The sequence below is a fragment of the Montipora capricornis genome, chromosome 13 (genome assembly GCF_036669925.1).
Source record: "Montipora capricornis isolate CH-2021 chromosome 13, ASM3666992v2, whole genome shotgun sequence".
Classification (NCBI taxonomy): Eukaryota; Metazoa; Cnidaria; class Anthozoa; order Scleractinia; family Acroporidae; genus Montipora; species Montipora capricornis.
In genome coordinates, this window is record NC_090895.1 from 25644561 (window position 1) to 25657060 (window position 12500).

General features: G+C 38.2%; 1 protein-coding gene across 3 annotated transcripts in view; it reads right to left on the reverse strand.

Moving 5' to 3' along the window:
* The window catches only part of LOC138028439 (uncharacterized), a 28783-nt gene that overhangs the window by 10622 nt on the left and 5661 nt on the right, over positions 1–12500 (reverse strand). Inside the window, exon 1 of one of the 3 annotated variants that reach the window (XM_068875982.1) lies at positions 9502–9648. The exons of the other annotated variants lie outside the window; for them this stretch is intronic. Coding sequence (XP_068732083.1) covers positions 9502–9547 — 46 coding nt within the window. The 5' untranslated portion in view covers positions 9548–9648. Of the gene's footprint in view, positions 1–9501; positions 9649–12500 lie in introns of those variants that run through there. 3 annotated transcript variants of the gene reach the window in all.

A 12500-nucleotide genomic window follows, 5' to 3' on the forward strand; every position in this document is an offset into this window, starting at 1 on the left:
TCGAATGTCTACTTACTGTGAGCATGCTCAAAGCGAGATTAAGCAATTGTGCCGCCGATAAAACGCTGTAGTGTGGACGAAAAACTTTTGTTCCATTTTCTCACCTAAAGTTGCGTTTTCAAATTTATCCGGCATAGTGTGGACGAGGCTTAAGAGTGCATGTCCACAAAAATGGAACAAAAGTTGGCCACAGGTCAAAATTCGATTTTGCTCACATTTTGTCCATATGTAGCCTATTATGTCTCTAAAGCACTGCATAGTTTTTCAAGTCATGGACATCTTTATTTTTGAGAAAATTCAAATGTAAGAGTTTGTTCTGAAATCACCATTTTTTCCACAGAAATTAACACTTACTTTGCCGTCAAATTTCGCTACGAAAACCAGTTCGTATCAGCCCAAAGCCTCCTGAAAGCTCTTCTGTGGTATCTTGACATCCAGTTTATGTGACCTTTTGGCAATTTGAACTGGGTTTTGCATTTTTACGATTATAGTAATGACCCATGATCAGGTTGTTATAAGCCTATTCACTTGCAAATTCCTAGTGGTTCAAAGAAAAACATTAAAAACTCAAAATATCAAAAACCAAAATTTGATTTGCTTTGTGTTAAATTGTTGATTTCTGTTTAAAGTGTCCCCAATTAGTGCTCCAGCTAAACCTCATTCTTTTTTTAATTTTGAAATTGGCTGTTTTGGCATTTCGGGCTTCTTTTTCAGACTCAAACTCCTGCTTTCCAGATGTAAAAAGCGTCATCTTCTCTTTGATCCAGCTATTTGCAACCCTTTGGTCAACTTTCAAGGTGAGCAATAAATAATGACTTTATTTATTTTACTTTCACGAGGCTAACATATCTACTGGCGTCAGACCCTGAGTGAGTAGTTTTCAATATGGCCTTCAATCCGATCAAATTTGAATTTAGAGATGCTTGTTTTTGAGGAGAGGGGAAAACTGAAGAAAAGCCTCTCAGAGTTAGAGTAAAGAACCAACAACAAACTTTACTCACATATGGCCACGAGTGTGGAATCGAACCTGGGCCACATTGGTGGGGATGAATGCAATCACCACGACATCATCCCTGCGCATTTAATCATAAGGCCTTCAATTACATGTACCATACCTTAACAACAAACGACTGCATCTAAATTGCTTTTCAGTTTTGAAAATCGTCAGAGCGAATATAAACTTTGAAAACTTGCCCTCGCGGGTATTGTATTATTGCCACACTCCTATACCATAGCAGCTCTCTATAAAATGTTTTGATGAAACTAACACAATCCCATTTTAACCCTTAACATACCAGCTACGCACATGTGCGTCAAAGGCTCTGACTTGTGAATGTGGGCAGATCACACAGCATCACCCTAAGTAACACCCTGGGTACAGTCCCCAATTCTGTGGCTGTCTTTATATAGCTGGCAGTTTCAACGTCATTCTCAGACTCTACGTATCCTTTCACATATCCTTTCTGATTGTTGGCACTTTGGTCACATGATCCTTTTCCACCATATCAGTCTGACAAAATAGACTGTCAATTCTACCTCATATCTTTTGAATTGGCCTGTGGAACCCTGCACCTTGTAGCTCCACCTCTTGTTCAGCTTATTCCAAAAGCCGCCCGATGATGAGGAGAGATTGTCATTGACTTATGTCAAACAATGCTGCCCGAAGAAAGAATGAGATTGATTCATTCTGAGGCCCTGAAAAGCTCGCATTTTTAGACACTATGCTTTTCAGTTGACCAAAGAGTACCCAATGCTGAGCGGAATTGAGGAGAAAATGATGTGAATAACTATTTCTATTAGCAATGCAGTGAGTGCATGTAAATCCACTTTTTTACGTCTGAAAAAAGGGAGTGACAGTCTGAAAAGAAGCCCAAAGTGCCAAAATAGGCATGTACTGGTAGGGTTTTTCGACACTTTTTCTGTTGATGGTTACTTAAGTCAGAGCAACTATGTTAAAAAACAAAGCTCCTTTCAAGTTAACAGTTTTCAACCGAAAAATTAACTTCCATTTTGGAAATTTGAAAAAAAGAAGAGTTTTTAATGTTTTTCTCTGAACCACTGGAAACTTGCAAGTGAATAGTCCATGAGCATATCACGAGTCCCGCTGAATTCTTACAACTATCTGATCACTGATCAGTACTGTAATCATGAAAAAGAAGTAGTCTGACCCCTTTACTGCTCTCAATCTAGAGTTCAAGGCTGCATTAGTATATAATTTTAAGAAAATGGTGATGAATGAAAAATTGATTAGTATAGGCACGCAATTCAAGTCTGACAGGCGAATATTCTCCGAAAGCAATTCCTTATTTGGTGGGAAGGGTGGGTAAGACTATCCTAAAATACGGTATCCTGTAAGTCAAACTTACACTGATTTATGCACCTATCAAAGTAAATCCCACGGGGATGGGAGGGGGAGGGGTTTCTGGGCATTAGGCAGGGATTTGATGCCTAAGACTACCCCCCTGTCAGGCTTTTGATCGTGAATCGACCTCGAGGATGGGACATTTGCCTTTGATCAAAAGAAGTCTGGTATCAATTTAAACACGGTTACTTAGTCTGTTCATCGTCACGCTTCAGTTGGAGAAAGGAGTGAAGTTTTTATTTGTTTTCGTCACCATAATCTGATGCTTTAAACTGTCATCTAAGCAGATCTTGTCTATTGCGAGAAAGTTTTTATCCTTAAGTTCCCATCTAATTGTAAAACTCCGATTGAAGTTGAATTCCACCACAAGGTCAGAGTATTTTACCAGTCACTAATCTCCTCTGCAAGTACTGGAGCTCAAATTACGTAAAACAAAAGAAACAAAAGACAGAAAACAAAAGAACTCCAAATAAAGACTAATATCAAGTGACCAAAAACACAACGCTCTCTGGTACCTGCAGAAAAACCAATTGTTTTGACATCCTGAACATATGAATTATGAACATACCCAGTTTCAACTGCTCTTCTATTTGTTTTATGTGGTATCACAGTATTGTTTGTTTAGATTCTTTGCCCCAGGGTGGGGCCTTTTTTGACACTTTTGATTGACGTTAGTTTCCCACACTGGGGGATTTGATTAAAAAATTTTAAATCCCCACCCCTTGCCTTCAATTCCCTCCCCCCCCCCCCCCCCACACTATTGAATTTAATGTCACATGAACTTGTGAATTATTGCTGATGATTGCAGTCGAAGCAAATCGGTTCCCAGCTGCATGCAAAAGTTTCCCGTTACACAGACATTCAGTATGTGACATTATGAGGTTACCAGAAAAAAGTAGAGCCAATCTGGACATTATAAGGGAATGTCAACACTGTTAAAGTAAACTGACGCTGTGAACGTAGTGAATAGTAATGATGGGAAGCATACCAACTGTTGGCTGACACTATTTATGCAATTTGCGGGAAAACTGGAGGTTCTAAAGCACAGCAAAGTCATAAACACGTAGGAAGTATTGTCACAATAATTGCAATCCCTGCCGTAAAAAAGTTCAAACAAGTATTCTACTTAGGTGACATGCAGACTGCACTTGCACTGATAAATTTTCCTTTTCATGTCATAGGCATTAGTGAGACTAGAGAAAACTATTCTTCAGGTTTCAAAATGAACAAAAACTTAGATGGTTGCACGTTACATTCACAACACTCCAAATCTGCTGGTGGTGGTGTGGCAATTTACACTACCTTAAATGCTTTTAAGCAAACTGACATAAGTACAACTGATGATGAATTTGAAACCATCTGGGTTGAAATAGTTAACACTAAAGCTAAAAACATTATATGTTGCTATTCCTATAGACACCCTTCCTTCAACCCTGTAAGGTTCAAAGAACATCTCAAGTCAACTTTATCTCATCTAACTAGAGAAAATAAGACCATGCATCTTCATAATGGGTGATTTTAGTACTAACCTGTTAAATTGTGAAAGTCATCCAGAATCTAATGATTTCTTATAAATTAATGCGTAACTCTTACTTTCTTCTGCTGTATATTTTACAACTGACACATATTACTGAAAGATCAGCAAACCTCATTGATAATATATTTGCAAATACTTATGCTGTGAATGCCTTCAGTGGTAACCTAGTCTCAAAAATCTCAGCTCATTTTCCTCAATTCCTGATTGTAGATAATTTTAAAGTAAACTACAAAGTTTTATATTATTATAAAAATGACTTTTCTAAATTAATTTTGATGAAGAAAAATTTATCAATATAATGACTTCTCACTTCTAGACTGGACTAACATCTTAATTAGTGATAATATGTGGATGCTAACACTAAATTTGATCTTTTCTATGATCAGATATCTCAATTTATGAATTATCATGTAACCACGTTGAAAGCTCTCCAAATTAAGTTATCCCCTGAAATTAAGTTCATCCCCTAAACCCTGGATTACTAAAGTCACGTCTTGCGTGATTCATGAAGAACTTGAATTATTAACCGATATTCGTGATTTTACTACTCTATTCTGCGTGATTTTTGAGATGCAAGTTCTCCGGAAGATTTCTTAGACTGAAAACATCAAATGTAACAAGACGTCACATAATATATTGTAAAGTAATCCATTGTGCAAATTCACGTGCTTTGCATGCCTATCATGGATCGGATGTCGACTCCTATTGTCTCCCCTGTCACGGGAGGTCAAAGGACCGTGATTCGCAACATCGAAACTTCCGAGACATGGCAGGGACAAGTACGTCTAGTACGATGAGGTCGATGAGGGTCGAGTGTATTATATCTTATGTGGACCCGAAGTCTGTGGGCTCGCTTAATTTGCTTGAGAAGGAACGAGTTCGCTTTCCGATTACAGACGAACATTCATCTTTGGCAGTGTTTAACAGTTTATTATTAATTATGCACCGCTTCTGATTGGCTTTTGAAAACTAATTCGCGGGAAAGGCGTATCTAAAAATAACCTTACTTGTGAAAACGCCGTTTCACAGACGCTGTATGGAAGTTGCACGCTCCGGGTGATGGGCTCCTGAATCCACTTGTAAAAGCTAAACTCTGAGATTTAAGGAGGCTCGAAATAGTTTCTCCGTTTTTCAATCAAATAAACATATTCTGTCCTTAGATGCAATTAGGGTAATCATATTAAGGCAAAATCTGGCCAGGGTAATAAGTACCCATCGTAGATTTCTCACATTATATTTTCCTCCAAAATAACGTTACCATGGCAACGATATTAGGCATTTCTTTGAGCCTTAAAATCAACTTATGTTGCCTTTTTTCAAGAAACGGGACGGTGAAATTTTCCCATTTAGTGTTACCAGATAATGTTAGAAATACTCTCTAAAATATTTAAAATTCCACAAAATCTGTATGTCAGTTTTTCAGAAAAATAAGTTTTTTTGAAATGTGCCTCTAATTTTCTTTTTAAATTTGAAAGACAAATTCACCGTCGGGAAGCAGAGATATAAACGAGTAAAGTTGCAAAATCAGGAAAAATGAGGGGGTTACAAGAGCGGCATTTACCCATGCGTCACCCGATCATTCAGGTGCACGCGCGAGTTGAGGTGAAGGTCAACGCAAGCGGATTTAAATGATCATTAACCCGTTTGTATAGAATTTCGTAGTTTTCATGAATAGGAGATGTCTATTTATATTCATGTCTATAGGAATTAGAAGAAAGGAGAGCGAAATTAGCAGTATTTGCTTATTTCTTGTGACCCATTTGAATCACGAGCTGACGCGAGCAGCTTACGAATTGCGTGTGTGGGTACGCGCGCGCGCCCTCAGCTGAAAACCCTTTCGAGCCTCCTTAAAGGCTAAAACACGTGGGTGGAAAGCATGAGTCAGGCTTGTCAACCCCTATGATATTTCAATGCGAAGCGGACGAATGGTCAGAGTCGTCCAACGAGAGTGATTTAGGTAGGTGATTTACGATATGCAGCCTTTACTTTGCCTTTCACGATTTTGCTTTTTCCAAACACTCTTTCTTGCCTAAGAGAAGGTTATTAAAAGGAGTATCTTACTTGCTTATTTCCGTGATTTGGGAAAATGAAATTTTGATATCCGTGATCCGTGATTCGTTGTTTTTTCTGTTCGTGAACTGTGCGACAGACCCCCCCTGTACGACCCTCACTAAACAAATTCTTGCTAAAATACAATATAGAGATAAACTCTATTCCAATATTATTATAAATTTGATACATCTTCATAAGAAATTTAGGAAAGGCGTTGTCAAAGATGTTAAAGGGTGCAAATCTGATTATTTTAAGAATTACTTTTTGTGTAACAAGAATACGGAAATATGAAAGAAATCTGGTCTGGAGTTAGGTCAATTATCAACATTCATAGTTTCCTCTTTTGTTGGACTTCCTTGATTTTGTTTCATTCCATTTGTAAAAAAATAAGCCTAGAAATGCCAATGCTAACTCCAGTCTAATCCTAGACCGTTTTAAAGACTTGTTTAGAGCTCTATGTAATGCCTCATTTCTGTTTGTTCCTCCTTTTGGTGGAATCCAGACGACATACAGCCTTTAGTAACACGTCCTTCCAATTTTTCAATTTCATGTAGATCAGAAGATGGTAACAATAGAATGGCATTAAACTCTACTATTTTCCACTGTCTCATGAAATTGTCAATATTTTTCAAACAGATTTCTGGTGAAGGAGTATCCATTGTTCAGATTGTTGTTACTAATTAAAAGTCAATTTAATTAACGTCGGTAGTTCCTTCAGTTACAAAACTGGTATCAATGGAAGCCGACAGTGTGCCTTTTATCCCCCTCCAGCCCATCTGCCAGTGCTCCATTTCACGGATATTTAAAGCTATAGCTACAAGGATCATAGGAAGTCGAAACAGACGTTGAAGTCACTGAGAATCGACCTGGGGACCCCTTGCTCCAAAAGCTGCGCACTAGCCAACTGAGCTACGCCTGCAAATGTTGGGTTTTGAGGAGAGGGGAAAACCGGAGTACCCGGGGAAAAACCTCTCGGTGCAGAGTAGAGGACCAACAAACTCAACCCACATATGGCATCGAATCCAGGAATCAATCCCGGGCCACATTGGTGGAAATTGAGTGTTCTCACCAATGCGCTAGCCCTGCTCCCCAAACATTAGTGAAGTTAAAGTTGATTACACTGTACATTCCCAGTATTTTAGAAAGTGGAAAAACTGTTGACAATCCCTGTGCTATTGCTAACATGTTTAATAACTTTTTTGTCAATATGGGTAAAAACACTGACAAAGACATTCCACATGGGAACTGTTGTCCAACCTCTTTTCTGAAGGGCAATTTTCCTGATTCAATATTCCTCTCCGCTGTTACTTCAGCTGAAGTTGATTCATACATATCTCAAATGGACAATAACAAATCCACTGGTCCCTATAGTATTCCATTCCCACTGCTAAAAATTTCCAAGACTCATATTTCCCCACTTCTTTCAACCCTAATCAATGACCCTTTTTTTCTGTGACATTTTTCCCAATGAGCTTAAACTGGCAAAAAATGCCCCAGCTTTTAAGAAGGCTGTAGGCAAGATAAAGATAACTATAGGCCTATATCAGTCCTGTCTATATTTACAGTAACATTTTTGAAACTTAAGGCTATGTTTATGTGCCTTTACAGTTATCTTGAAAATCATAACATCCTTTATCCACTTCTATTTGGCTTAAGACAAAAGTGCTCAACTAATCATGCACTGATACAAATTACTGAATCAATCCGTAACTCAATTGACAGCAATGAGTTTGGTTGTGGTATTTTTATTGACCTTAAAATGGCATTTGACACAGTTAATCATGCCATTCTTTTATCAAAACTGAATCTTTGTGAAATAAGAGGTAAAGCCTATGACTGGTTGCAGTCGTATGTGTCCAAATAGAGAACAATTTGTGTTTATCAATGGTCATAAATCTGATTCTCTCTCTATCACTTGTGGAATACCTGACAGGGGTCCGACTTCTTGAACCCTCGTTGTTTTTGCTATACAATGTACCTTAATGATTTACTTAACACCTTGAATTTGCTTAGTTTCCACTTATTTGCTGATTATGCCAATATATATTGTTCAAGTAAAGACCTTAATAACTCTGAGCTAATCTTAAATCAAGAGCTCCATGTGGCATCTGAGTGGATGAAACCTAATAGACTAGCTCTCAGTATTTTGAAGACTAATTTTCACTCTAAGAAACTAACACCATGCAAGTCATTACATTTAAAAATTGATGGTGTGAACATCCAAGAGACTTCCACGGTCAAATATTTAGATGTCACTTTTCACTCCAACTTGACTTGGAAGAATCATATTAATGAACTTTGCTTAAAATTACCGAAAACTGTTGGCAAATTTTCCAAATTAAGGTACTGTGTTAATGCTGATATTCTAATTATGCTTTACTATGCCCTAATTCCTTTCTAATTTATGGTATTCAAGTTTGGGGTCTCACATACCCAACCTCCCTCACACCAGTAACTACTTTGCAAAAACGAGTTGTCAAAATATGTGTAATGACTCTTTCCGACCCTAGATCACACTCAGAGCCATTACTTAAGTCTCTGGGGCTCCTAAAATTCTCTGATATAATTCATCTTGAAATAATCTCTTTTCTTTATCAGTGGTACCATAAATTAAGCCCTTCTTGTTTTGGTGCCTGATTATTTTAATCCAGTATCTTTCATTCATTCCCATTACACACATCAATCACTGAATGATAATCTGTTAGTTAAATCGGTTCAGACCGCTCAATTGCAGCATTCATTCTCTTCGCTACACTGGTACCAACCTTTGGAATTCTTTACCTATATGATGTTAAGGAAATCAAGCCTTTTTCTAGTTTTCGTCAGAATATCAAGAATTATATGATTGATGGTTATAATTAATAGTGTTATTAATTCCTGAAGTTTTGTGATTATATTATCTTTTACAACTATTTAATTAATGAAGTAATACTTCTCATCTAAAAAAGCTACTTTGCAACCTTATTCCTTCGTCTGCTCTCAATCTTTATTTGGGTCACCAACTCGGTTAGTTCTGTGAACTATTTAGGTGTCTTTGGCCATAGTTAGTAGTAACTATGCTTTGGCCACTAAATATGCAAATTAGTGACGTTCTCGTTGCCGTTGCTAAAACTCCCTAAGATTTCGAGTGCAAAACCTTGTTCAAATTTCCAAAATATCACGTAAATCGGATGTCGAGATACCACAGAAGAGCTTTCAGTAGGTTTTGAGGTGATATGAACAGTCGGAACTGATTTTTGTAATGAAATTTGACGGCAAGGTAAGCGTTAATTGTTGCGAAAAAATTGCTATTTCGACACGAACATTTAAATTTGAGTTTCTCCAAAAGAAAAATGTGCATGACTTAAAAAGCATACGACGCATTCAGAGACGTAATAAGCTATATATGGACAAAATTTTTTGAGCTGTGGCCGCGAGAATTCGAAAATATTTGATTTTTACTGACTTGCACTCTTTGTTGAGCGTCGTATTGAAATACAGCGAATCAAGCGGGCAAAAGTTTGAATAACGCTCTTCTAGTGTGGAGTTTCAAATTACAGAATGCACTTACCAAAGTTTAAAAAGAGCGAAAGAGACCAAATGATTTTGAAGTCCATCTATCTTGAAGGTTACTGAAACTTAACAACTAGCTTTTATGCAAATATTTGAAATCTCTGGAGCAAAATTCCGATGTATTGTTTCCCAACTTCGATTACGAAATCAGATCCAAATAGATAGTAGGGCTGTTTATACGAGAGAAAATAAGAGTATACCTGCCAACTCTCACGCCTTAGGCGTGAGTCTCACGCCTGCGAGTTGAAAGCTTCGATCTCACGCCGGCTCACGCCCGCGGTCCAATTTCTCACGCCTGATTGAAAAATGTGAGTTGTTGCCGTCTTGCTTGACACAATTTCCAAAAATATGTTAACTCAGACCCATGTAAGGAACGAAAACCATGTGTAAAATGAATAAATGACAATACCTTCCTCGCGATCTCTGATTTTTGAAGTGAAAAGCACTGGGAGCGAGCTCGCGTATATACGTCTTCGAAAGACTTCGGGCGTCTTCGGAAGACTTCGGACGTCTTCGGAAATCTTCGGAAATGTTCGTGTCGTCTTCAAGAATCCCAGCACTCCCAGGATAAAAATCTCACGCCTATATCTCAGAAAATGTTGGCAGGTATATAAGAGTTAGCCGCGGCTTATTTTCTCTCGTATAAACGGCCCTAGTATGTATTTATAGCTACTGCAGTGTCGTTCGACAAGCCATGAATTAGTCTCCTTTGCAGCCGCTCATGTTTATTTACTAACTCAACATTACTCAATGAAAGGGTTCCTTTTATCGCTTGACTTTTGTTTATGTATAAGTAGAGAAGTTGTTATTACAGAACCAAAACAGAACGCTTTTGAAACGATCTTTTAAGGTGGCTTGTTTTACACAGACATTTTAAACAAATGCACATATGGAGGAGATGTTGGCAAACGGTTTATAACGATCAAAGCTTGTTACAATATGTCGTGATTATCGTGACAAGACAACTGTTATTGAATTATATATTTACTCTTTAAATCATGCACTCTCTCGTAGCTGTATTGAAAGCACGCTTAGCTTGACTCCTGAAGCTCTGTCTCCTGATAGTGGACACAACAAACACAGCACTTGATACTAAGCTAACCACAATATAGATGCCGAGCACCTTACATAATAACAATCTTGGGTCACGATCATGTTATTATTCAAGAGTGAGACCTTGTGCTAGTAGTTGGAAAGGATCATGAAACTATTTGGCTATCTGATCGGCAGTAAGAGTTGAAAAAAGATTTATGTCTTTAAGCTTTCAAAGTTTCATAATATCCAACACACATTAGACAGCAATGCGGAATGTCAAACACTGAATTATAAAATCTTTTAGGTTTTGCCACGTGCTGATATGGACTACGTGATCCGGATATTTTGCGGCCCAGTGTGAGTTCGATTATTTTAAGCACACAAAACACAAGACAGATTTTCAGATCTTACCGGCGGAAGTTGGTAACTGAGCACTGTTGAACAGGAGGATTACAGTCCAAAACATTTAGAAAACAACGAAAAGGCAGACTTGAGACAGGATATCTCTGATATCTTGCATCACCAAACAGTTTAATTATAACTTCTTAAGGATTAAGCCACTGCAAAAACCGTGTACGATCAAAACTTGCTCTACGTTGGATCAAAATAGATCGTGACCACACCAAAAAAACTTTAAAATAGAAAATATCCTGCAAAGGTTGGTCAAGACAACGTGAACATAGGCGTTATTGCAATATTTCTCCATCGTAATTCTCCGTCAGAAAGGCTCGTGAGGCATTCCTCATACACAGAGGAAAAACACTGGAGCCTGCAGGCCTTAACAGAAGAGATGAAATGTAATTTAGTTTAGCTACCTTCTAATTTTCTTTTATTTTTTTCATCTTGTTATCATGTATCTTTTTTATGCATTTCCGTTTTTATAACACATCACGTAGCCTTTTTGTGTCATTTCCGGTAAATATAAAGATCTTGTTACTAGCATTTATCCATTCAATAAACCTGAAGAAGGCTGGTGTTGGCCAGCCGAAATATTGCAATAACGCCTAAGTTCACGTTGTCTTGACCAACCTTTGCAGGATATTTTCTAGTTTAATTATGTACAATCACGTGGCTGTTGATCTCGAACCCAGGCACTCTCCTTTCCCCCTCTCTCTGCAGTACCACTTCTTCTCGTACAAAAAGGAAGGACTGGATTGATTGGAGTTTTAACTATAGGTGCCCCTAACTTAGTGATACTTCTCAGAATCTGCTTATTTCTAGATTCATGTCGTCTTTCTTTTCTAGTTTAATTTATGCATGTCCCGAAAAGGAAAAAAATGCGTGTTGATTTGCTGAAAGGCATAAGCTGTTCTAAATGTATATGTTCTAGAAGTCTTAGAAAAATTATATAGCCAGGTGATCTGGTGACGTAATTCGGAGGCCTGGGGAGAAACATTTTATCGCCGTATCCCACAACCGCGCGCGGCCTTATTTCCGAATTCAACATGGCAGAGGCAAGGTTAGTTCTTGTCTGGTCTACTTGAATGCTCTTTCAGTAACAGGAAATGTGGAAGACACGTAATGATCTGTTGGGTTTTGGCGATCGCAATACTGCGGGGAGTTTGGAAACACACCTAAGGCCGCGCGCGGTTGTGGGATACGGCGTTAAAATTTTTCTTCCCAGTGCTCCAAATTACGTCAGCAGATCACCTGGGGAGATGAGGGAATCATAACCGACGGGTCCTGAGAACCTGTTGATAAAGTTGTCGGCGTGAACGAAAGTAATGTAGCAATTCTCTTGGCTTTGCAACGTTGCGTTTTGTGATTGGCTAAAAACCTCGCGCCACATCTTCAGCCAATCAGTACGGCGTGTTTTCCTGCGAGTGGGAATGGCGGCTGCGCGTGCTTACCTAGCGTTATAATTGGTCAAAGCCTGAATTACATTTTCGCGTTGTTTTATCAGTCGTTCAGTACAGTAGTCTACTTGACTACTTTTTAATCCTTTTTGACTGGTCAAGATCT